Source organism: Panthera tigris, chromosome C2 (genome assembly GCF_018350195.1).
Source record: "Panthera tigris isolate Pti1 chromosome C2, P.tigris_Pti1_mat1.1, whole genome shotgun sequence".
Lineage (NCBI taxonomy): Eukaryota > Metazoa > Chordata > Mammalia > Carnivora > Felidae > Panthera > Panthera tigris.
Window position 1 is genome coordinate 54,977,165 of NC_056668.1, and position 27,351 is coordinate 55,004,515.

General features: G+C 35.7%; 2 protein-coding genes across 13 annotated transcripts in view; one reads left to right on the forward strand and one right to left on the reverse strand.

Moving 5' to 3' along the window:
• Nucleotides 1–1,315, reverse strand: part of CIP2A (cellular inhibitor of PP2A) — a 33,115-nt gene extending 31,800 nt beyond the window's left edge. For both annotated transcript variants that reach the window (XM_007098586.3, XM_042999055.1), the window contains exon 1: nt 1,131–1,315. In XM_007098586.3, coding sequence (XP_007098648.2) covers nt 1,131–1,232 — 102 coding nt within the window. In that variant the 5' untranslated portion in view covers nt 1,233–1,315. The remainder of the gene's footprint in view (nt 1–1,130) is intronic.
• Nucleotides 1,316–1,334: 19 nt separating this feature from the next.
• Nucleotides 1,335–27,351, forward strand: part of DZIP3 (DAZ interacting zinc finger protein 3) — a 131,552-nt gene continuing 105,535 nt past the window's right edge. For 4 of the 11 annotated variants that reach the window (XR_006222173.1, XM_042999045.1, XM_042999052.1 and 1 more), the window contains exons 1-5: nt 1,446–1,736; nt 17,314–17,412; nt 19,289–19,361; nt 21,655–21,810; nt 26,719–26,835. Coding sequence is in view for 10 of the 11 variants with exons in the window: in XM_042999045.1 (XP_042854979.1) it covers nt 17,381–17,412; nt 19,289–19,361; nt 21,655–21,810; nt 26,719–26,835 (378 nt within the window). In the remaining variant the exon portion in view is untranslated. The other 7 variants (XM_042999047.1, XM_042999046.1, XM_042999049.1 and 4 more) reach the window with 7 other exon arrangements.

Sequence of the window (27,351 nt, forward strand, 5' to 3'; positions counted from 1 at the left end):
GAGAAGCAAAGCTTTAGCATTTAACAGCTAACACTTTATTCGTTTTGCAGAGATTTGTTGAGGTAATGAATGAAAAAAGAAAATGTACTTAGGAGATGGGCACCTGAAGCGATAAGAAGGAGCATCAGTGAAGCTGGAGGAAACAGGCACATTTAATGAATTCCAGCATCACAACAGTTATCCAGATTGATGTTGCTGTACTATTCACAATAGTCTTTTCTCTCCAGTAGTAATTTGCTAATCTTTGTAATTTAGACTTTATCTCATAAATAGAATATATTTTAAAATTATGTTCAGTTCTATGTTAACAGAACCTGTGACAGATGGAATTAAAATAAGCTTTGAGCTTAATTTTTTTTTTTTTTTATTAAACTGAGGTTATTGTTAGTTGGAATTCTGTGAATGTGCAAGAAATGAGATTAAAAGCCTAAAAACAAATAGGAACAGAGAAAGCTGTGAATAAGTGACCTAGCCATAAATTAGTGGGAACTAACAGAAAAAGTGAAAGCAATTTAGCAATTCAGGTTTGAAAACTGGGAACAATATATTTTGGTTAAAAAAATTATGATTAGTATTGTGATTGCTTTTTAACCCAAGGAAAGTTAAAAAAATTTTTTTTTTCAAATTCGAGTTCAACATGAGTTATAAGAGAAGCAGCAAGCAATTGGTTCAGATTGTAAACTGCCTAAGGGACAGGAATAAAACAAGTTTTAATCATCCCTCCCCATCACCTTCACTCTCGAGAATTGCTGTGTATTCTGCAAGAGCACTGTTGCGATGGAAAAACCAAAGAAACGAAGGAAAAGAAATAGCTCCGAACTTTCTCCTCTACCAATCCCCAAAAGAGCCTAAATCCCCCAACATTTTGTCCCACCCTCCCTCTTCCTAGGACTTCGAGTATCAGTCACTCTTCCCTCTAGCTGCAGCCAGCTGAACGCGGATGGACTTGGGCGGAGTTAAGAGTGGGAATTCAAGGCTGACTTTCGCCTTCCTTATTAATACAAAAAGAGACCTAAGGGAGCGATGGGCAGACCTTACTTTGCAGGCTGGGGCCGCTACACCCCGGCCGCACCGTGAACTAAGGGTTTCTACAGGGAAGCTTATCGAGTCCCCATCCCGTAGTCCCTCACCTCCAAGTGCCGCAAAAGCTGGGTGGCATTCGCCTCCGACTTAACGGCTTTATACTGACTGATGGTCAGGAGCAAGGACTTCAGGCAGGCGGTGGAGTCCATTGGCACTCGCCACAACCCCACCTGGGAGCCACTACCACCCTGCCGGCACCGGCCTCCAACTTTCGCGGCCCTTTTTTTGATTTTTCAGCCCCACCCCCCTAAGTCCCGATGCTTCCGGTTCCGGTAGCGCTCCGGAAGTGCCTGTGTACCCTGGGAGAGCTGCTGTCAATGAAGAAAGGAGAAGCGGGAGGGTCTAGTGGGTCTGTGGGTTCTTCAAGGGGGTTGGAAGCTGTCCTTTCCCGAACTTCTTTTCCCATTCCCTCAACCCACCGTCGCTTCGAAAAGCCGCGAGCTTTCAACTTCGAGATCCCGCGGAGACGATAAATCTCGCGAGAAATGCGATTGCGACTCAATTTGCGAAGGGGCGGTTAGGCGCAGGGGGTCCGTGTTCTTTAGAGCTCTCAGTTTTCGTTTGCTTCTTCGGCCTTCACGCTGGATGGCCGGTTTTTCTTTGTGCATGAACCTCTGCCTGAGAAATGGTCGCTTCCCCGTAGTCTAGACACGGTGAGGAGCTCTGAGGAGAATCTTGGCCTCTAGATTTTGAGGGGGCCTGGGAGGGACCTCTTTTTAAATATTTTTCCTGCGTCCACCCTTTCTACCCAGAAATGTTTGTTTTTCAGAGTAAGCCTGGGGCCATTGGGATTCTGTGGCGAGGTAGTCATGCCCTTAAGGTAGTCGTCAAACTTATTCCAGAAAGCTAGCTCCTGGTGACTTCTGGGCCAGGTATTGCTGCGGAGAGTGTTCTCATTAGCGTCAGTTTTTGTAAGTGAAGGTGTCTATTTTTATTTGGCATGATCAATTGCTTTCTAAGCCTCGGTGTCTTCTATGAAACACGGCACCGCCCTTTGCGTTTTTTGTAAGAGATAATATTGTGCGTGTGTATATAATGAAATGAGTTGCTGGCTTTGGAGCTTTTTTTGCTTGAAGTATGCTAATATTGAATTAAGCTTTAAAAACCAGTTTGGAAACAATTGGAAGAGCAAGGCGCATGTCGTTTTAATTAAATCATTCGTCATGGATCATGTTTTGTCAGTTCAAAAAAAAGTGTTTTTACATTACATTTTTAAAAAGGATTTTTTATATTAAAAGTTTTTAGTTTGAAAGCTTACAATAATCCAGCCAATTGAGACATACATGTAAAAATAATTAGGTAATTAATGTACATATTCATTCATTCTGTAAACTGTTATCGATTGTATAACGTGGGTTAGAAGTCGCAGGAGAACAAAGATGATGAAGTATCCCTGCTGCGAAGCAACTGTCTAATTGGGGAAATGTACTAAATAGGTAGTACATATGGAATTCATATAAGTTAGAGGCACCATGCAGTTATGTTGACCAGTGAAGCCAGGCTTTATGTTTACGAACTCTGGTTCCACCTTTTACTCTGTGACCATAAGGCAGATTCTCTCTGCTTCAGTTTCTTAAAATCCGGCTAACGGTAGTACCTGTTCAATAAGTTAAATAAATCAGAAATCATTGAGAGCCTACAGTGTAACAGGTACTTGTCTAAGCACTAGCGATTTAAGTGAATAAAACCTATGTTATGGAAATTACGGTCTGATAGGAAAAAAACAGTTTGTAAGAGGTGAGATGGAGAAAAAATTTAGCAGAATTATTTTTGGAGAATAATGGTGGTTGGGAAGAAGGGAGTTGGGAGGTCAAAATAGAGCAAGCAATATTTGAGGAAGTGCTTCAAGGAGTTGAAGGAGACAGCCCTGCTCTCTAGGGGGAAAAGTAGATAGAAAAGCAAGGGCAGAGATCCTGAAGTGGGACCATGATGTGTGTCAGGAACACCAAGGATGCCACTATGACTAGGGTAGACAGCAAGGGTGAGAGTAGCAGTAAAGATGAGGTCATGTCAGGTGGTGCAAACCATTATAAAATGAGCTAATCAACTTACAAGAATTTAGAGCAGTTGCCTGGCATAATTACTTTCTCAGCAGGTGTTAGTTACATCTTAGTTCATTAGCAAATGCAGTGATAACCTTTTGGTTGGTGTTAGACTTTTCACTAATAATGACAAGTGTCTCATCTTCATACTCCTTCTCAGCCAAGGGAAGAGGTCAAAGCTGCTATCTGTAAATGCCATCTTTCTTTACACTCTTTCATTTTAACATAAGTAATTATCCATCTTTCTTTACAATCTTTCATTTTAACATAAGTAATGATACAAATTTTGCATTCTCGTCTGTAAGATACTCATTTTAATATGTCTTTCTTAAAAAATCTTTTTCAAAAATTGATGTTGGAAGTATAGTAGGATGTACCATGATGGTAACTGTGAGAAGCCCTAACACATTTAGGCAGAGATACTTGCACATCCTAATATGAGAAACAGTCTTATTTTAGGCACCAAAAAATGGGGAGGAGGAGGAAATGGTGGTGATGATGGTGATGAAGCTCGGTCCAGATGACTGAAGACCTTATTCTTGATACTGAATTCAGTGGTGATCTTTGGCTTTTAACTGGGGCCTGATCTATTTAGGTTTGTGTTTTAGGTTGATTACTCTGGCAACTGGGCAGCCTGTGATTTTGATAAGGATAAGGGTAGGAGTAAGGAGAATATTTAATTTGCTGAGTCTTTGCAAAGGATTACCAGGGGTAATTGAAGTGGAGATAACAAAGAGGTGAAAAATTGGAGAAATAAGTAGGTGAAATAGGCAGGATTTAATGACTTATTTCAGATGTGAAGAGAAGCATGAAACTAGAAGGGACTCCAAGTTTCTAGTTGGGGTGACTGAGAAGATAGATACTGCTGAGATAGTTAATACTATTCAGGTTGTATTTCATGTTCAGTGAAATTTTATGTAGTTTATCTTCTAGTCTTGTATTAAGTTTGTTCCAGGGCATTGTATAATTTTTGTTAATGTGAGCGGGTTCTCTTTTTCTCCTTTAAAATTTTGTTATTGCTACTGTAAAAAAAAAAAAAAAGATGCTGATTTTGATACATCTTTTATCCAGACCCTGACTAAAATCTCTTATTAGTTTTTATAGAATTTTGTTTACTCTCTTAGACTTTCTCACTATATATCATCTATAAATAATAATTTCATCTTGTCCAGTATATGTTGTCTTTATTTCATTAGTGCAAAAACAAATTGGAATAATCATGGTGATACTGAACATCTTTGTCTTATGATTTAATTGAATGGGAATGACCAGTATTTTAACACTTAGTATAATTTGTGCTATTGGCTTGTAGTAGTCTTTCAAATGTTTAGATTGCCCTTTATACCTGTTGTACTTAAAGACTTGCCAAAGCGTCTACTTAAAAAAATTATCAAATACCTATGTTTATAGATCACATTTTTCACTTTGACATGATAATGCAATGTATTGTGTTGCTTTTTTGTTCTTGGGATAATAATAGCTAACACTTAGTGAGCATTTGTTAGAAGCCAGGCACTATTCTAAGAATTTTATACTTACTAATTAATCTTCATAACAACTTCATACTTTAGGTACTATTATCTCCATTTTACAGGTGAAAAAACTAAGGAGAGGTGAAATAATTTGCCCAAGGTCATACAGATTATAGTAACAAAACTTGTATTTGCTATGATGCAAATATTTTATTCAGGATTTTGTATTTAAAATTTTTTCATTAATTTTTTCTTTTGGAATTTGTGAACTTTTGAGAAATTAATTGGATGCTTTCTAATCTTTTTTTCTGTGCTACAGAATGAGAATCACATAGGAATCAGGTGGTCCTTGTAGATTGTATACCACTGGCTTATAAAATCAAGTAGCTGATTTAGTGGTAGATCTTTTGAAAATATTTGAATTGGTAATATGGTTATAGATCTGATCATTTTTTCCACCTTTCCTTAGGTTTGGAAATAAAAATATTCTAATATAGCAACTATTTCTTTAAATTTAAAGAATTAAAAAAAAATTTTTTTAATGTTTATTTATTTTGAGAGACAAAGTGCACGTGCGAGCAGGGGAGGGGCAGAGAGAGTGGGAGGCACAGAATTTGAGGCAGGCTCCAGGCTCTGAACTGTCAGCACAGAGCGCCATGCAGGGCTCGAACTCACAAACGGTGAGATCATGACCTGAGCCAAAGTTGGACGCTTAACCCGCTTAACCGACTGAGCCACCCAGGTGCCCTAGATTTAAAGAAATTTTGATATGAAGTTGCATCAGTATTCTAGTAATTTTCTTAATCTCTTCATTGTAGTTTTAAATTTCCTTTTTCATTTAAATGTTACCTATATTTTTCCTTATGGAAAGTTCCTTACTGGAACTTTCTAGGGGTTTATCTACTTCATTCAGCTTTTCAAGAACCAACTTTACTCTTTTCCTTTTTTGTCAGAATCACTAATTTTATATTTAGGTTTATTCCATCCATATACATATTTTCCCTTATTTTTATTTTTTTTTAAGGTTCAAGGCTTAGCAGATTTACATATATATTCTTTATAAAGGACATTTATGCCCACAGATTTTAAAAGGATAGTAGCTAAAGTGAGCATCTGTATTTCACTTTTATTTTTTTTTAATATTTGTTTGTTTATTTATATTGAGACAGAGAAAGATAGAGGGAGAGGTATCTAGAATCCCAGGCAGGCTCCACACTCAGTGAGGAGCCTGATGTGGGGCTTGGATCTCACAACCATGAGATCATAATCTGAGCTAAAATCAAGAGTCAGACACTTAACCCACTGAGCCACCTAGGTGCTCCTGTATTTTACTTAAAAAAAGAAAAAAATCCAGTTAAATTAGTTTAACCAACACAGGTAAAAAGATTTTTAAATATGAATATTCCTTCATTCTCAAAGAGCTTAGATTCTGTTACACAAATCAGAGTAAGTGTTAAGAGAAATGGAGAGTACTATAGGAACACATTTTTTAGGGCAAAATATTAATATCTTCAAGGTTTGGCTTAAAATCCCTTTTCTCCATAGATTTTTTTATTGACATCCTTTGTATTTGCACAGACATTTTCCCTAATTTATAGTTCCAGAAACATATTAAAGGGAGTTAAAAAAAATTGCTTAGGATCTTAGAACTCAGTATTAGGGCTGTCTAGCTCCTTTATTTCTTTTAGAAAAACTTAGCATACCTTTAATTAAGAGTAAAATAGATTTTTTTAGAGAGAGAGTGCTAGCTGGGAAGAGGGGCAGAGGGAGGGAGAGATAGAGGATCTCAAGCAGGCTCCATGCTCAGCACAGATCCCATGACCCTGGGATCGTGACTGGAGCCGAAACCAAGAGTTGGAACACTCAACTGACTGAACCATCCAGGCACCCCATAAAGTGGAATTTTTAAAAACGTTTATTTTTGTGAGAGCGAGAGAGAGCATGCACAAGCAGGGGAGTAGTAGAGAGGGAGAGAGAGATTCTTAAGCAGGATCCATGCCCAGCATAGAGCCTTATGGAGGGCTTGATTTCACGACTGTAAGATCATGACCTCAGCTGAGATCAAGAGTTGGATGCTTAACTGAGCCACCTAGGCCCTCCTGAAAATTTTTAACGTCTCATGACCAGAGCTTAAGTCCTGTTAGATAAATCAGACTGAATAAAGATATAAATTTGTAACAGAAGTGCAGAGGTTATAGAATACTGAATGTTGTAGTATGAGAATTATACCAACAGTGTGAACACAGAGCTAATTGTTCATTCACCCACCATACATTTAATGAGTGCTTGAGTGGTAAGTACATTTCCAGGTACTGGGGTTATGGCAGTGAATCAGATAGATAAAAAATTTCTATCCAGGTGGAGCTTTTATTTTAACGGGAGACATAGACAACAAATAAGAACTATAAATAAAATATACGAATGTAGTAAGTGCTATGGAGGAAAATAAAGGGAAGAGGGAAAGGAAGTATCAGTCAAGATGGAGTGTTGGAATTTTAGACAGTGTGGCATATTGTTCAGTATTTTCTGCATAGCAAATCACCTTAAAACTCAGTGGTTTTAAATCATGAGCATTTATTTCTTGCTCACCAGTCTTTGAGTTGACTGCAGTTAGTCTGATCTAGACCTGGCTTGGCTGAGTGGCTCTGCTTCAGCCATTTTGTGGGGAGAAGGCAGTATGTAGAGCTCAGTTTCAGTTATGTTTCGATATCTACTAGACGTCCAGGAGATGCTGAATGGGCTGTCGAATATATTATTTGTAGTTAAGGGAGAGGTCAAGGCTAAAGGTAAAAATTTAAAGCCTTGAACCTAAATGATAAAAGGTGAGTATGGATAGAAAAACTAAACCACAGGGTACTTAAATATTTAGAGGAAACAACAAAGAACACTGAGTAGTTGCCAGAAGACAGAGGCCCTGTCTTGATTCCATGGTTATCTGCAGGGATAGTTTTACAGTAGTATATGGCTACTCTTGACCTGTAAAGAAGGGCTCAGGTTGGCAGAGAAGGCAGTCTTAATTTACACACAAACTCCGTCTTCTGCCTTCTGAGGACTTGCGGTATTCAGAGGAAAGGTGGCTTCGTTCTTTAAATCAATATTGAGTGCTTGAAGTGTACCAGGTGCTGTTGTAGCCTCTGCAGATATATAGCAGAGGGATTAAAAAAAAATTCCTGACTTTGTGGGGCTTCTATTCAGTGGAGATGTGAGGCCAGATGTAAATTAGGAGATTATTAAGTATGCATAAATAGCAGGTAGAACAAAAGTTCTATTGGCCCGGGTTCCAAAGATTCAAGGCAAAGAAATCTAGTGGTAGAAAATTGGCAGAGGTCTAGGCATGGACTCATTTGGATACCTTGTCTCTACTGTAGTTAAAACAATATTAAATATTCAAATATTCAAATATTAATATTAAATTGATTTTGCCCTTTATGCAGAGCCAGAAAACTAAGTCTGTAGAATTAATGTCAACTTTGATTTTTGAGAAATGTTACCCTCAACACAAAGGCAAAAAACCTGTTAAGCCAAAATTGCTCTCTTTTCAATTATTCTTCCTGTTTCTTTTCCCAGTCAAGTGTTAAAATTCAACTTACCTCTAAATGATTTGCCAAACCATAAAATTAACTTTTTCACTTTTCAAACAATTCCTGTTTTGTTTTGTTTTGTTTTGTTTTTTTTCCCTGCACATTTCACAGAATTCAACTTTAGTTTAAGTACATGGTTTGGGTAATTTGGGTAAATGTTTTTTACCCCAATTTCACATCTAATTTCATATCTCAGTATCAGAAGGTTGCCTTTTTTTAAAACATAAATATTATCCATTGTTTCTGAATCCCAATTTTGCAGATAAAGGTAAGTGACATAATTTTATTTTAAATTAAGGTACAATAATCATTTTTAACTATAGTATTTATTGAAGACCTACTTTATACAGAGCCAAGTCCTTTGCATATCTCATTTTTAAATTTCCAGTCTTTCAGAAAGTAGATATTACTATGTTCATGAAAGATATTATTATGTTCTGTTTCTTGAATTAAATTTGGAACTATTTTCTAAGATAGTGGCATCCAAAGTGGAATATGCACACCTTGGGATATGTGAAGCTATCAGGGTGTGGGAACAATTAGAAATTTTTACTTATTTTGATATCATTCTTTTTTATTTTATATTATAGTAATATCTGTATATAATTCATAAATGAATTGCTATTCATGTATTGTCAGTGTATTCTCAGACTTACTGCTTTAGATACATGGTGATCAAAAAAAATTTGGAGACTTCTCCAAAATTGTTAACCTTAACAGAGCATTTAAACACATATTAATTATTGTTCATTTTAGTAGCACGTGTAGTACTGGCATTTTTCTGAATTGTTTTCTTGAACAAATGGATTTTCTTAGCAAAAACTAATGAGAATAGTATATTATGAAATTATCAGATGTCATGATTATCTTTACAGTATCATTACTAGTCAGTAAGGTCACATAAATAGTTTTGTTTCTGAGTGTTTGTCTTTATGCATATTACTCGGTTTAGCTCAAAATTGAACACCACGCTTAAATAGTTAAATATTGCACTTAATGGGACCTAGTGGAAAGAATATGGAATTTGCAGTTAGTGACACTTGGGCCTGAATTTCTGCTTTTATTAATTTGTTAGCAATATGAACTCTAAATCCCTCAGTTGCTTACTTTTTAAAATGAATTACAGTAATGTTTATTTCACAGTTGTGTGAGGATCAGATGTGTATTCACTGTACATAGGTACTCAGCCCAGAGCCAGACACATAGGAGCTGATGAAAATTAATCTTATTTTTGATGAAACCACAGTTAATTACACCCAATTAATTTTATGAGAGAAAATTCTTCATAACCAAAACCTTGACCTACCTTCTCAGCTAAACTCTTCTTACAAATATATGTCTTTCTGAGAGAATGAGTCTTCTTACATTGGTGGATCAGTCTGGATTTGGGTATTGTAGGCCTTGTCATTGGTGGTGAGAGAGTCAAGTGCATATTATATACTCTACTTCCTGCTTGATTATCATCTCTACATGTGTCATGTGTCAACATTCTGTCTTGTTTCCTTTTTCTCATCATTGTCTAATAACAGTAATGATAACATTGCTGAAAATATTCTGCTTTGGAAAATTTGCTTAGTGGTAACATGCTCCTTCCAAGGGTTTCTAGCTGTGTTTCTGAACAGTGATTTTCGCAGTGTTACCTGTAAATAAAAGGAAACTGATGGGTATTTTAATATCTGGATTTTTTTCCCCAGGTAGATCCTAACCTGTGCGTATTCATTATAGGTTCATTATAGGTACATTCCAAATATTAAAAACAAATTAATATATGTTCTTTAGGTTTGCTAAGTCTTGAAGTAACTGGATAGGTCTGAGGGTCTGAGGAAAATTAAAAACCTTCTCCAAACAAACAAAAAACAAACCTACTCCTGACAAGATGCTGGTTGTGACAAGGATATTTCCTGTTTTGGCAGATTTATAAGGAAGGGTGCTGGGTGTACATTGCAGGGTTCTTCCTTTCTGATATAAGCTGCCAGACAGTGCTAATAATGATTTTTTTCAAGATGACAAGAGCTGAGGTATGACAGTGAATTCCCTGATCTTTTAGGGCAAGAATGCTCTTCAGTTTATGATAACTTTTGCAACGATTTTCCAACCATTATCCATGAGTCCTGGAGTTTGCCTTAAACAAACTATTTTTTCTTTGGGGTAAAATAATGTTTTGGCTACTTGTGTCTAGCTAGGTATGTTCATTTTGTGGCCTTGCCAGGAAGTCAGATAAAAAAATGGAAGAAATTAATGGAAAATTAGAAAACCATATAATCAATATATTTTGTTCACTCTTACAACAGTAACAAAATAATGGTATAACCTGTGTGAGTCTAACCTGATGGTCCTAGCCATTCTTGTCTACCTGGAGCTCACACTTGAGTAATAAAGACTTTCAGAGTGCTAGAGTCATAGAGCCTCTACTTTAAAAGCCACCAAGAATGGCTGTTGCTGCTTGCATAGTAAACATAATCAGATCAATAATATTTAAAATTTTGGTTATAAGGAAACTTCCATTACTAATGTCTTGCCTTATTCCTAGAAAGCATCCTCTTCGTAATGTTTTAAGCCTTGAAGTAATTACTACTCATATGGAGCAAAACATCTCACATCTCTAAGGAATTTTTTGGAATTCTTTTGGGAAAATCTAGCAGAAGTGTTAACAAGCAGTGTCAGAGATCTGCTTTGCTAACAGACCCCTGAACTTCTGAAATACTTCTGTAATTCAGTGCTGATGTCATAAACCAACTTTTTTGTTCTTGTTTTGAGAGAACGAGCGAGTGTGAGTGGGGGAGAGGGGCAGAGAGAGAGAGAGAGACAGAGAGAGAGGAGAGAGAATCTCAGGCAGCCTCCACTTAGTGCAGAGCCAGACATAGGGCTTTATCTCATGACCTGGGATCATGACTTGAGCCGAAATTAATAGTTGAACACTCAGCCTACTGAGCCACCCAGGTGTACTGTAAATCCAGCTTTTTAAAATAGCTATCAAGATTTTACCAAGTTGCATGTTCAGGTTGTTTATTGCAGCATTGTTAGTAATAGCAAAAGAAAAAAAGGGAAGACCAGAGAGGAAGTGTTTATCAATAGTTGTCTGGTGAAATGATACATTTATACAATGGTATATCATACTGTTTAAGGAATATGACATGTGTCATATGTGCTGATGTGAAAAACCCAAGATGCCAAATGTGCAAACTAAGCTGCATTTGTGCCATGTGGGATATATTTGAAAAATGTGTTTTTTGTCCCAGCTCTCAAGCTCATTATTACCTTTCCTTTCCATATGGTAGCAATTCTCCATCAAGGTAGAGAATTGGAAGAAAAAACTGATTTTGCTACAAATTTAAACAAAATTTGTTGATGATAATGAAGGGATGATAGTAACACTTACATAGTAATTACTTGTGCTAGGTCTTGTTCTATTACATATTTTAAACATTTAATCTTGATGACCCTGTGAAGCAAGTACCATCTTTTTTGTTTTGTTTTTTATTTATTTTTAAATTTACATCCAAGTTGGCATATAGTGCAACAATGATTTCAGGAGTAAATTCCTTGATGCTCCTTACCCATTTAGCCCATCCTCCCTCCCACCACCCCTCCAGTAACCCTCTGTTCTCCATATTTAAGAGTCTCTTATGTTTTGTCCCCTTCCCTGTTTTCGTATTATTTTTGCTTCACTTCCTTTATGTTCATCTGTCTTGTGTCTTAAAGTCCTCATGAGTGAAGTCATATGATACTTGTCTTTCTCTGACTAATTTCGCTTAGCATAATACCCTCTAGTTCCATCCATGTAGTTGAAAATGGCAAGATTTCATTCTTTTTGATTGCCGAGTAATACTCCATTGTGCATATACACCACATCTTTGTCCATTCATCCATCGATGGACATTTGGGCTCTTTCCATACTTTGGCTATTGTTGATAGTGCTGCTGTAAACGTTGGGGTGCACGTGTCCCTTCGAAACAGCATGCCTATATCCCTTGGATAAATGTCTAGTAGTGTAATTGCTGGGTCATAGGGTAGTTCTATTAATTTTTTGAGGAACCTAAAGTGGGTACCATCTTTATTTTCCGGATGAGGAAACTGAAGCACAGATGTTAATTAGTTTCAAGCAAGGTTGCATAGCTAATGTGTATCAAAGCAGTTCTGTATACCCTTGCAGGAGTATTCCAATATTTTTGTGCTCTTAACTACCAATGCTATGCAATCTCTCAACTTTTGACATTGATATGAAATCTAAATGAGGTACTTTATGTCATTTTTCTTTCTTGTAGACAAATGATTGTAAATATTACATAATACCAGGATAGTCTTAGTGTTCTTCCTCAGAACAATCTGTTATGTGTTTACTTAATTAACCTTTGTATTTTTTTTTTAATGTTTGTTTATTTTTGAGAGAGAGAGTGGGAGAGGGGCAGAGAGAAAGGGAGACCAGGAATCCCAAGCAGGCTCCACACTGTCAGCACAGAGCCAGACGCAGGGCTCTATCTCGCAAACCGTTGGATCATGACCTGAGCCGAAATCAATAGTCAGACGCTTAACCAACCGAGCCACCCAGGCTCTTTTCATTTTAAATCATTTAGGTGGTTCTCAACTGGGGCATTTTGTCCCCCAGGGGACATTTGGCAGTGCTTGGAAACACTTTTGGTTTTCACAATGGACCTGAGAGGTGGGAGAGAGTTGCTTTTGGCACCTATGAGGTAGAAGTTAGCGGTGCTCCAAAACATCCTTAAAATGCAGAGTGTATCTTCCATAACAAAGCTTCATCTAGCCTAAAATGTCCATAGTGTCAAGATAGAGGAACCCAGATTTAGTGGGCACAAGAGAAGTTCTCACAACTGAATTTCTCTCTTGAAAAATATATTATTTTGTTTTCAAACTAATAGCATTGAGAAAAATGAGTTGAATTTTAATGTTTTTGCACACGATAACTCCCTTTTTCCATCTGGCATTGTGTGATCTGTAAGGGCCAGAACTGACAAGAGTAGTAAATCCATGGGACATCTATCTACCCACACACTGAAATGTGAACTTTTTGGCTAGTTAGAGCCTCTAACTTGGTCAGATGACTTACGATGAGCACTCGAGTAGATTTAAAAAACAGTGTGCTTTTATAATGTTGGGGTGACAAGTGCTGTAAGGTAAACATTTGAATGAATGATTAAACAATTAGAAACATAACTGTGCCTGCTTTGTTGTGAATAAGCCACCTTTAAAAGTAGGGGGAGGTGGAATACTTTTGCGATTAAAAAAAGTTTGATACAATTTCAGTAGATAAGAGGGAAAGAGGGAGCTGGGAGCTCAGAGGGAGCAGTAAGAAAGGCATTTTACTGTTGGATAAGGATAAAGATGGCAGGACTTTGTTTTTTACCAGTAAAACAGCCTGTGGATAAGATCATTTTGCTTGGTGGATAAAGGTGTGCTAGAAATTGACACTGACCTTTAACTTGCCCTCTGATCAATTAGCTAGCACCTGAATAGGTTCCTGTGGACAAGCAATCCCTCAGTTCCAGGAAGGGAGGTAAATTTTTAGTTTCCTGCTGACAGGGAAAGCCTGTTGAGATGAACACACCAGGGGAAACCAGATTCATCCTTTATCCCATGTTAACCCTGATTTTGAAGGTTTCCTTCAGCCTCTTCTAGAATGGTAAGAACCTCTGGATTATTTTAGAAGCAGTGTGTTAATGTTTCGGGCTGGCTACTTCCTTTCTGTTGCTAGGCACTTACGCCTTCCTTCCCAGCAGAGGCTGTAAAGTGCCACCGTCACCGCGGCTGCTGCTATTGCAGTAGGGTTTGCCACACATGATCTGCTTAGCTCCTGGGGAAATGATGGGGTTGATGATATTCTCCTGGAAAACCTTTCACCACAGAGATTCATCTCAGGTTGTATTTCTAAGCAGACTAAAAAAGCCATTAGCTTTTCTTAATTCTTAATTCAGGCTCCAAATACCTTCTGATTTATTAATTAATACTATATCCTTTTCTTTTTCAAGCTGAGCACTGAATAGCTTAGCAGAGGCTTTCCATCTTCTCTACCTTGTTGCCAGAGGACTTTCTTCCCTTTTCAGCCTTGTGATCTGTGCAAACAACTGCCTGAAGGAGAGCTTATCAGAGGGGGAGGTATCTGTGTCTGGGCTTTTAAATTCTGGAAATGAGGGGGACTGCTTTGTCTAGAAAAGGTGTGCTTTTGTATAATCTGTGAGATAATGCCTAACTTTTTATTAAAATAAGCAGGGAGGTTATAGAAGCTATAAAAGAAAAGCAGGTTGATCACAGTCCTAGAATTCCCAAAGCCACGTCCTTTTTTATACAGCTTTATTGAAGAGATGAAACAGATCTGATCTAGTGTGAGAGAATAAAAACCTCTTCATCATTAGTGTTAGGTTAGATCTTTCATTGGTATTGAACGAAGAATGCAAATTTAAATTGACATATTTGCTTATTGAGTTTTTAAAAATAAAACTATAAAATATCTAGGAGAACTGGATTCTGCATAGGTGAGATATACTGACAGTAAGACATTTTTGTTAGGGATGGGCAAGAAACTAAGAGGTGTTAGAAAACTGTCTTTTAAATGAGGAAATTTATTTTTTAACCTTTTTTTTTAAAGTATAGTTTGCATTTAATGTTATGTTAGTTTCAGGTGTATAACATAATGATTCATTATGTCTATAGGTTATGCTATGCTCATCACAAGTGTAGCTGCCATCTGTCATGATATGTTATTATAGTATTATTCACTATATTTCTATGCTGTGCCTTTTATTCCTGTGACTTATTCCATAACTGAAAGCCTGTATCTCCTACTCCTCTTCATGCGTTTTGCCCGTGTGTCTTATCCCCTTCCCTCTGGCAACCATCAGTTGTCTGTATTTATAGGTCTGATTCTGTTTTTTGTTTATTCATTTGTTTGAATGAAATAATGACTTATTTCATTTAGCTAATACCCTCTAGATCCACCCATGTTGTCACAAACAGCAAGATCTCGTCCTTTTCAAATATTGAATAATATTTCAGTGTATGTGTTTATGTATATATATCACATCTGTATCCATTCATCTATTGGTGGACACTTGGATTGATTCCATTTCTTGGCTATTGTAAATAATGCTGCAGGGGTGCAAAGATCTTTTCAAATTAATGTTTTTAATTTCTTTGAGTAAATACTTAGAATTATTGGGTCATATGGTATTTCTAATTTTAATTTTTTGAAGAACCTGCATACTGTTTTCCACAATGGCTACACCAATTTACACTCCCACCAACAGTGTATGAGGGTTCCTTGCGTCCACATCCTTGCCAACACTTGTTAGTAAACGAAGAAATTAGATGGGGGTGTGTGTGTGTGTGTAAATGTTTGCATTTGTGTTTTGATTAGAAAGTATCCATTGGATTGTTGAGAGAATTACCCTTACCTTTGTAACTTAGAGCTGGTGTGAGTCAAATATAGAAAATATCTACAGGCAGTATCATAATTAGGAATATTAGTTTTGCAGATGATCTCCCAGGACTTCTTTTAGTCAGGCACCAAATTGCCCCCTTCCCTATTCAGCTCACTAATGACAGGATACTCAGGCCTCAAGGCTTATGAAGGTTCAGGTCCAGCCGTTACTTCTTTTCTACATGTTTGGTTGGCTTTTTCTGGCTTTTAAGGGAGAGTCAGTATCATGTAAAATAGTGTTTCTTTGAGTAAATACAATCTGAATGAATAGGTGACTTGCAAATGATCTTGTGGAACATGTTTTCTTTATTTGGGAATTACCTATGCTGAACTGCATTTTAATAATGGGCCTTCAAAAGTTCTGCTGATCTAACTTACGGCTGTGTATTATACATGCTATTAGTGGGGTTTGTTTTGTTTTATTTTAGTTCTAGTTAATATATAGTGTTCTATTAATTTCAGGTGTACAGTATAGTGATTCAGCAATTCCATACATCACCTGGTGCTCATCACAACACGTGCACTCCTTAATCCTCATCACCTACGTAACCCCACCTACCTCCCCTCTGGTAACCATCAGTTCTCTGTAATTAAGAGTCTGTTTCTTGGTTTGTCTCTCTTTTTTTCCTTTGCTCATCTATTTCTTAAATTCCACATTTGAGTGAAGTCATGTGGTATTTGCCTTTCTCTTGGCATAATACTCTCTAGCTCCATCCATGTCATTGCAGATGGTAGGATTTCATTCTCTTTTATGGATGAATAATATTCCCTTGTATACAAATACCACCTCTTCTTTATCCATTCATCTATCAATGGACACTTAGGCTGCTTCCATAATTTGGCTATTGTAGGTAGTGCTGCTATAAATATCAGGGTGTAAATGTGACTAATTTTAGAAGAGTTACTCTTGGAATAATTGAATAGAGAGTTATATAAATAGATGTACAAATGGATATTCTTTTTATTTTCATTTGTGTGGCGGCAGTTTTTTTTTTCTTTCAGGTAACATCCACAACATTCATTGATATTTGAACCAGAGAGTGTACATCTCACCTCTCCTATTTTATGAAGACATAGAATCATGATTTTGGGGGAAGGTGGCTAAATGTTACCTTTAGAATAAGGAAAACAAAACAATTAGTGTTAATGAAGATTGCATTAAACAGAAACTCATGTACTCTGTGGAAAATAAATTAGCATAAACTTCTGGGGAAGCCATTTAGCAGTATGCACCAAGAGGCTTAAAATATTTGTCTTTTGACTGAGAAATTCTACTTATGAGAATTTCTTAGAATAATCATAAAGGTAAAATAGGAAACAATCTAAATGTCCATCTATAAATTAATGGTCTAGGAAACCCCAGTCAGCCAATTCTTATGTAACCATTGAGAATACATACTAGGAGTATAATATCACATGAAAGATGCTTTTGATATAGTGCTCAGTGGTGAAAACCATAATGTAGAACATCATTTATCCAGTATGATTACAAGTTGGTAAAATATACGTATGCTGGAAAAAGTAAAATATTAAAATGTAGGTAGTGACTTATCTTTGGATGGTCAAACTATGTAATTTTCATTTTCTTTTACAACTATTTCAACTATTACAACTATTTCTTTAATGATCATATATATTTTTATAGTGGGGGAAAAGAATGTAATCCTTCTACTTGACCATTAAAAATATTACTTTTCTTGCAGCTTTAAACATCAGTAGTAAAAGTCTGTAAACATTTGAATAAGACTTTTGCAAAACACATTCTGCAGCATGGATTCTCTACCAGAACAGTTTTTTATGAGGTAAGGGATAGGTTGACAAAAACCAACCATGTTTGTTGCAATTGAAGACACAACATTTGTCCTTTCCATGTAACCTTGGGAAGCTAGTATAGATGAGACACCTTTATGCTTCAAGACAGTTTAGCAACTTTGATTAGTGGGGGATGTAGATGGGGGGAAATCTAATTTCAGGAAATTTCTCTTAAGTACTATACTCTGGCTAAACTCTAGTTCCAGCTTTGCTACTTTCTAGGTATATAACCTCTCTGGACATCAATTTACCCATCTTAAAGTGACTGCCATAGTGACTGTTGATGTACCTTCCTTTTCTAATATATCAGGAGCATGGTTTGATTCTGTTAATGTATATTGTTCTGTATTAAGTATTAATAATAAACGAATAAGATGAATGAGAGGAAGAGGGGTAGTCAGTGGTACAAACTGAGGAGTAGAGAGCTAGGAGGAGAACCAGCAGCCACAAAGAATGCAGAAGTTTCCACAGGAGGTTGGAGGGTATGATGGGCAATGTTAAATAATGCAGAAAGGCTAGGTAGAATGAAGAACTAAGACAAATCTGTTGACATAACAAGCAGGATTTCATTAGTAACCTTTAATAGAGCCATTTTAATATTGGGGAGGGAGTGAGGATTAGTTAAGCTTACATACCAAATTTGTTAGGAAAACTGGTGAATATAGCAGCCCACATCCTACTCTTTGGATTAAGAAGCTCTGAAGTAGGTTGTTCAAAAGCTTCACAGGTGATTTTAATAAGCATCTGAGACTGAGAACTGTTGGCTTGAACTCCATGAAATGGAGTTAGCAAGTAGGGTATGCATTTGAGAACTTTATGTACTCTTCTACAAAAATTGAGAGGCTTCAGAATACTGGTGCACTATTTCTTATTCCTTGACAACACAAGAAAATTCCTTATGTTCCTTTTTGGAGTGGGGCTTAGAAGTGGATAAAAAGATAGTTAAGAGGTTTTTCTTTGCAATGACATTTTAAAGAGCACTGAGAACCATCTTGTGAAGTATTGTTTGTGTGTATAAATCATCTTTTGTTGAAACTGTCACTATGTGGATAATACTGTACTGTTTATCTGTCCCAGTTTCCCCTGACAAAATCTGTTGGCATAGCGGAAGATGATAAATGATTGTCTATGAGATGAATACATAAATGTGAAGTAAAATGGGATAATTTTTATAAAGTATAATGCTGAGTAAATGAATTGATATGTTTCTCACCTCAGTTTTATCTCTGCTAGTGTATAGAATTCTTATGGGCCTAATATCATGATTCTGTATGTAGGCAAAAGCAATAAATTTTTTCAGTTCTGTATGTAACACCATATATGTTTGCATTTTAAACCAATGCCAGAAGCAAAACTTGTCAAGTTATTCATTTTTACAAAAATAGTTGGTTTTTAAATACGATATTTTCCCTCAATTTTAAAAAATTATTTTGAAAAACTGGATGACTATAATACCAGGAACTTGAAACAAAATATAAAAGGATCTACATAAGATAGATCCTTTCCAAACCTTTATTATCTTAATAAATGCATGCACATATACACACACACACAACATGAGGCTTCTTAAGATCCTTTTTTCTTTATACTGAAGCAGTGCTATAAAGTTTAAATTTCCCCATTATTTTGGTCTATTGTGTGTCTATTCAAGTAAAGCTTTTTACATCAGCCTTCAGTTCTGTTTATCACCATTTAGTAAGGGACAGCATAATTTTTTTCTTTAGCTTGAGTTATCAGTCTTTGCTATACATTGTTTATACTTTTGAACTTTCAGACAAATTCACTTGTTAGATTCTTTACTACTGCAGTTTAATTGTGTTCTTTGTAAGGAGACCCTCTGAATACACCTTTATTTTTCATTTAAAGTAGGGATCCTCCTGTGGAGGGGCAGATTAAGGAGGACATCAAGAATAAGGTAGAAAAATCAACTGATCAACTGGTAAGAGAAGATTTAATTTTCATTGTTGATTAGTAATGATTAATTAGGTATGACAACATAATTCTAAATCTAGTCAGTTAAAATATTTGTTAAAATTTGGGGGTGAGTCTACTTTCTTTCCTTTACAAGTAAAAGTATGGTCATAATGAAAGCTCTCTGATAATTGATATGTGTGTCTCAAAGTTATTAGAAGCACCAATTCTCACTAGAAGTTAAAATTAGTAGGTGATTGAATTGACTTTCCCAGAACATCCCAACAATCAATTTTAAGAATCTCTTATTTGTCTTTTAAAAGCAAAATCCAAACAAAATAAAAACTATACACATGAAGAGAAAACACACACACAGAATTTTATTTAGTAAGGCATTTCAGAGTTGTTTTGAAATTCTCTTTCCTGTTTTTATCTTTACTGTTAGAACTTCCAGTTCAAAATGAAAGAGAATAACTGAAGTGTACGTTAATATAAGGCTTATATTGGCAATGACAAAAAATTTTGTCGTAGCTTAAAAAAGACATATATATGTATACACACACATATATATATGAAAGCACACATCCACACACATACATAAATATCACATGTGCTTATATTTAACTAAGGTTGGATGAAGAGCTATTTGGTTCCTTTTAGTGCAATTTTAACCATATACATAGTTATATATGATTATTGATGTGCACTGTTAACAAAGCTTATAAGATTATCAAGTAATATAGGAAGAGAAAATATAAACATAAAATAATCATATTCACCTGCATGAGGTTATCGCTACTAAAGCTGTTGCAGAAAAATACAATACAAATACAAAATACAATATATGCAGATGTACATAGGGAAATATACTTGAACCAGGGAGATTAGATCCAGAATATATTTTTCTAACTACAGAACTGGAAATACAGAAATCAAATGCAGTAGAAACTTTGACCTGAATTTGGTTTAGAGGCTAAATTAATTTTACAAAAATGATTTGAGCATCAAATATTTTGATATCTGACTTAAAAGATGGAATTTATATAATTAATAACAACTAACTGAAATCATATTTATAGATAAAAATACTTAATAAGCGTGAAGCTTAGTATGCTCTATTAAAAATTTTTATTCATGCCATAATCTTGCTTATCAATTTGGTAATTAGTATGAGTTTGTGGTGTTTTTTGACTGCAGAATTGACCTTTAGTTTGAAATGTGTGCAGTACTAACAGTGGTTATTCTTTTTAAGGGTCTACCTATTGTGGAAGTTTTGTTTTTGTTTTTTTGAACTTTTTGAAAAATATCAAACCTACAGAAAAGTTGCAAGAATAATACAAAGGATACTTATATACCCTTCACTGAGATGTAGCAAACTGTTAACATTTTCCTTCATTTTTGGATATAATTTTCATACAATGAAATATTATAAAATGTAAGATTATTTGTTGGGTATTGATGGGAATGGAGGAATCCTAATTTAAGACTCAAATCCAGAAGGGGAGAGTAGGCAGATGGGACTCTATTGTGGACTTTACTGATTCCTAGTCACTTTCCTGGGTAATTCTAGTCTGTTGGAGACCTGATGGTCAAGGAATCACCCCCACCAGGGCATTTCAGTGACTCAGGTTTTGCATGGCTCCTTAGTAAGAAACTGTCAGTTCTGATTATCAGAGGTCAGCAACAACATATTCATATTCCATAAGTTTAAACAGTGTATAGGAACTGAGGTATCATGTTAAGATTTGAAGGAAGGCCATCATCCAGGCACATCTCCCTTTCTATCGCCCGCTCATTCCTCACAACTAATGTTAATAAATAATCCAGCAGGACTTGACTGTATAGCTATTGATTAACCATTAATTATGGCTTCATTAAGTTTGTAAGAATGAGTTCCTGTAGACCCAAGATTATTATGACTTACTCAGTTCTGACCGAATTAAGAGTCATTCTATTTTACTACTTTGTTTATAAGTATGATGTTTTCTAATTCACTACTCTATAAAAAATGGTATAAGTTTCACATCTTAAAATATCTACTTTCATTTATAACTTTCAAATGAATTTATGATGAATGTATTAAATTAATGTATTAAATGAATATATTAAAGCTTCCTTAGTTTTGGTCTTAGATTTCCTGTTATGTTTTAAGTTCCTTGAAAGCAGAGAGAATGTCTTATTCTAACTTGGATTTTCTATAGGTCTGTCACAGTGATCTACATATAGTATGTAAAGGCACTTTTTAAAAATATTTGGTCTTAATATTAGAGTAATATGAACATGTATAATTGTGGAAAGTTTTAATTAATAATGTCTTCTAGGATAAACAGGAAAAGGACACACCTACCGATCTTGTCTCTGTTAACCTACTAGTAGAGATGAAGAAGTTATTGAATGCAATTAATACTCTACCAAAAGGTGTGGTCCCTCACATTAAGAAGTTCTTACAAGAAAATTTTTCCTTCCAAATCATGCAGGTAAGGTTATAATTTGTTCTTTGAGACAGAAGTGCAACTCTTTGTATAGGACTCTCCAGGGAAAACATACTATTTTCCTTTACTCTCACACTGCTACTACCCTCACAGCACTTTTGACACTAGATGTGTGGATTTATTCACACACCAATTCTCCTATACTAACTAGTCATCCTACAAGTCAATTCAATTCTAACACTATCTACCTAGAGTTAGTATCAGATCCCACAAGTTAAGGGCTCAGTCCCAGTCCCACAAATCTGCCCCAATTCAGACACCAGTCACAAGTCCTAGGTTGTCTCTAATACTTCTGACCAACTGGCTATAGATTGGGGCTCCCATGACCCCTTTTGGGTCCCACAATTTGCTAGTATAGCTAGCAAACACTTAATGTTTATCAATTTATTATATAATAAAGGCTATGATAAAGGATTTAGATGAGCCAAATGAAGAGATATATACGGCAAGGTCTGGAAGGGTTCCAAGTAGAGGAGCATCTACCTCTGTGGAGTTGGGATGTGCCACTGCTCCCCTGGCACGTGGATGTGTTCGCCAAGCTGGAAGTTCTTTGAACTGTATACTTCCAGGATTTTTTATGGAGGCTTTATCATATCATATCATCATTGATAATTACTAATTCAGTGCCCAGCCCCTCTCCCTCTGGGAATGGGGGATAGGGCTAAAAGCTTCAAGCTTCTAATCATGGCTTGGTGTTTCTGGTGACCAGCCCTATCCAGGAGCCTGCTGAGTGTCATCTCATTAGAACAAAAGATACGCCTATCACCTAGGAAATTCCCAGGGCTTTAGGAGCTCTGTGTCAGGACCCAGAGTCAAAGACCAGAAATTATCAGGAACTAGGAGCAGAAATCATGTATGTATTTCTTATTACTTCACAGTGACTCTTTTCCTCCCTCCTTTCTTTCTCACAATAGTGTAGCTAAGTCTTGAAATCTTCATCTTACTTTTTGCGAAGGGCCTTGACTTACAGACTTTTATTAATGAAATAAGTTAGTTGGTGCTAGCCTTTCAAGAATAATGGTGGGAATATGGGTTAGTAGCCAGTAAGCCATTGACTGTGAGGTCTAGTGTTTATTTTTATTCTACCAGTAACCCATAACATGCCACCCTGGGACAGGGAATTGCTTTCAGTTTTCCTAATTTGTAGAACGTTAACAACTTTTTCAAGAATGTAAGATGAAGAAAAATAATGTCCTAAACTTTTTTATTTATGAATAAAATAAATACTATAGAGAATATACTGTAGATTTTCATTTTGGAAATAGTTTTTTTAGATAATTTGTGAAACTTTCAGCATAAGATGGATATCAGTTCCTAAATGAATGGAGTTTTTCAAAGTTAAAGAAAATGTTCTACTCATTTCTTTGTAGCTTTTAATTGGGGCAATTCCATGGTTGCCTTTTCTGTGGAAGAATACATTATTAATTATTTCCATGAAACAAATCAATACTGTTATGATTAACAATTCAAACAAGCTCTACAAATATCCAAAGACTACATACAATTATAACCTTAACTGAGATAATTTTCCAGTATGAATTCTGGTTTGAAACTGATGGAATTATGCCACTATTTTCCTCTTATCTGTTGGAAATCACCCAGAAACAACAATCAGTAGCTTTTCTATATGCAAACAACAGCCAATTAGAAGATATAGATGAAAGAGTACTTATTTATAATAGCAATAAAAAAGGGAAAATACCTAGGAAAACACTCAAGAAATATATAAGATATAAACTGGTATTTCTCAAAATTTTTCCTATACCACCTACATGAGACTATCTGAACCCCATACTAAAGTCCTAAAGAATCAAAATCTCTGGGGGTAGGTCTGGGAATCTGCATTTTAGCAAGTATCTACACGTTGATTTTTTTCACATTAAGTTTAGAAATCAATACTTTATATTAAAACTAAATAGAGATTTATAAAATTCTAATAAAGGTAAGAAAAAAAGACCAAATGAAAAGCAATACATGTAAGAAGACACAATGTGATAAAGCTGTCTGTATCTCACATAATTCCAATAAAAATGACCAAGTATGTTGTTTTTGGTTTTGTTATTACTGAAAGCTAATTCTAAAGTTCAGATGGGAAATAAAAGGAAAAATAGCCAAGAAAATTAGAAAAGTGTAGGGGAGACAGGCTGGGAATTTGCCCACTTAGATATTGAAACTTAATGTGAAGCTCTCATAAGTATAAGATTGTATTACTTGCTCCTGATTCAGTTGGCAAGTCTAGAAAATAGAAGAGAAATTCCAGAGTAGACTCAAATACATACAGAACTGTTACATATGAGAAGGTGAGTAAATTGATAATATTGAATGGAAACTGGACAAATTAATAATCCCAGTAGATTTTAACATGACTCTCTTAATAACTGATAGAACATGGACACAAAATAGGTAGAATGATAGCAAAGTTGATCTAATTGACGCACACACACACACACACACAAAACATGAAACACGATACCCAACAGTGGCAGAATATACATACTTTTTAAGTGCATTTACAAAAATTGACCATGTGTTAGTCACAAAGCAAGTCTCATCAAAGAATCACAATATATAGAGCATATTCTCAAACTACTGTACAATTCACTTATAAATCAATACAGAAAGATTAACTAAAAAATCATTGTTCTTAAGAGTAACCCATGGGTCAGAAATCACAATGGAAATTAGGTAAATTTTTGAACTGAATAAAAAATGTATATCAAAACTTGTGTTATAAGTAAAATATGTGTTTCAAGGAATATTTATAATTTGAAATACATGTATTAGACAATGAAGCAAGGTTGAATATCAGTCATCTAAACATAAAATTCAGGAGATTAATGGAAGAACGGTAAATTAAAAACAAAGTCAAAAGAAGGAAGTAATAAAGATATCTAAGTTTATTGAAATAGAATAAAAAAGAAAGTCAATAAAGCCAAAACTTGTTTTTTTTAAAGATCAGTAAAATTGATAGCCCCCTGCTAAAAATCTTAAGAAAAAGGCAAAAATAACTTAAATCATGAATGAACATGAAAACATCAAAATTAATTCCACAGTCATCTAAAGGATGATAGAGAATTCTGCTACCTGCAGTGGCTGCTAGAGTTGATTTAGAGCAACCTTGCTTTGAGAAGTACTAGAAGAACTGGACAAAATCTTCCCTTAGTAATGCTTCTTTGTGCTTTTCTGGCAGATCACTTCATTCAACTAGGGATTGAGATGTTTCCAAGCTTCTGTTCTGTGAAGAAGGGTCTATTTATGTTTTCCCTTTTGTAGTAGATACTGTGAGTGTCCTGCACATAACTCCTGGCCCCTTGGACTCTTATTTCAGTATGCTCTGGACAATCTCCAGTTTTCCATGTGTCTATGCCTCAAGGCTTTTTTTTTTTTCCCTGAAACTACAGAAGGCTGTACTCATGGCAGTTCAGAAATCCCAAGGAATTAATATTCTCATGTCACCCCATCACCACTCAATAAGCCTTGGGAGTTCTGCAAATATTCCAGTTTTCTCTCCCCTTGAGTTGAATAATACTGCAGCTTGTATTTTTAACTGGTTTACAGAGTCTCTCTGTTCTATTAACCCCAGCTGCCCACTGTGGGTAACTAACTTAATAACTTACCCATTAATTTAAAGCTTGTTTTTCCTTCCCTGAATCACATCTCTATTCTCCACCATTGTTCTCTGAACCTCCCAAATAAACTACTTGCATTCAAACTGGAACCAAAACAGACACTCTTACTTTAAGGGTATATTTCTTCAGGGTCTGCACCAAAGGATGAGGTGTTTACCAGGGTCCCTCATCCTTGATAGGTCATACACTCTGTTTTTTCCCCCAGCTTTGTAAGTTGGCTAAAAGCTACGCCTAACATCTTAGCCACAACTGAAAATGTCAATTGCCTTAAGGAGAAAAGTGGCTCCAAAAGTCAGTCTCATGTCTGAATGTTGGCTCCAGAGATTTTCAATGCCTTCATAGCTTTCTGTTGCTTTCAAAAAATGGCTTTTACATTTTGTCCAGCTTTTTTAGTTCTAAAGGAGGTGGAACTTCAGTGTTAGGTTTTATATGCCTACTCAAATTCAAGAGCTACTGTTGAGTGACTGGTTGGATATATGAGTCTGGAATTAAGGGGATGGTTCTGAGCTGGAAATATAAGCTTGCAAACTGTCAGTACGTAGACACTACTTAAAAACATGACAGTGGGTTACTTTAGGGAATGTATGTGATGATGGGGAAGACGTTCATTAAATTGAGTGCTAGAGAGACGGAAATAAAGTCTCTAGTTATCTAGGAGAAAAACGGAGCAGTATCGTATACTAGAAACCAAGTTAAGAAAGTGTAGGTTAAACTTTCCACACAGATAATATATCATTAAACAGATAATGGAATTTAAGCCAAGCACTTGTAGGTACAAGGCTTGGGAAATGGATGCAAAGATAACACACAGTCCTCCTTTTCATTTCATCCATGGCAGTAACAAACTGTGATATAAGTCGTATATTAGCTTGGTTCCAATCAGATCATAGCTTAAGATGCCTTGCCCTCATGTTGGTATTAATGCCAAGCATTCCTGCTTCCTGCAGGGTCAGGGCTGGAAGGAAGATTTTAGCTATGCTTAGAGGATAGAAGGTATGAGAATAAACTGGGATTACTAATAGAAGTGGTTGTGGCCAACCCCTCAGTAGGCTTAGGAATGCTTTTTAAGTGTTTTGAGGAAATAGTTACAGAGAACATTTGTCAGACTGAAAAATAAACAAGAAAACAATTGTATCTCGCTGGTGTGGATTTTTTCTTTAAATCCTCTCCAGATTTTCTACAACAAGCATGTATTATTTGTATAATAAAAATAAGTGTAGATATTTGCTTTAACTTAAATTTTGGACCAAATTATTTTCCACAGAGAGAAGTTGCAGCTAACAGTCAGAATGGGGAGGAAATTGTTCCTGTTTTAACTTTACGTTTCTTGATAACACAACTGGAAGCAGCACTTAGGAATGTTCAGGCTACTAATTATACTGTAAGTGTTTTCTTTTGAAAGTTTGAAATAATGGGTTTGGACAACATTTCTCAATGAGAGGGTAGCCAATGCATGCTTGTTTTAAGGTGTAGACCAGTTTGTATTTTCCTTTTACCTCTAGAGAAAAAGTATGCATAAATTTATTTCCTTCCTGTGTCTTGTACTTTTTGATGACTGCATGTCCATAATAAGCCTAATCTAGTCCCTTCCTTACTATAAAATTGTTTATCTTCAATAAAGAGAAACTTCAATAAATAGTAAAATTGGACTTTCCCAATTGAAATAGTTATAAACTTGAGAAACTACTACTTGCTTTCCTCCTAGTTATTAATCAGCTCCTCTTCTGATAACTATATTTGTAAAAATTGGAACTTCTGTCATCTGTTATTGAGTACTCATGAGAGATAAAATTAACAAGATATATTTGTATGTTAGAAATAAATAGAAAATCTGAGGAAGAATAAACCTGGCATCAAAAATCAGAACCAATATGGGGCGCCTGGGTGGCTCACTCTG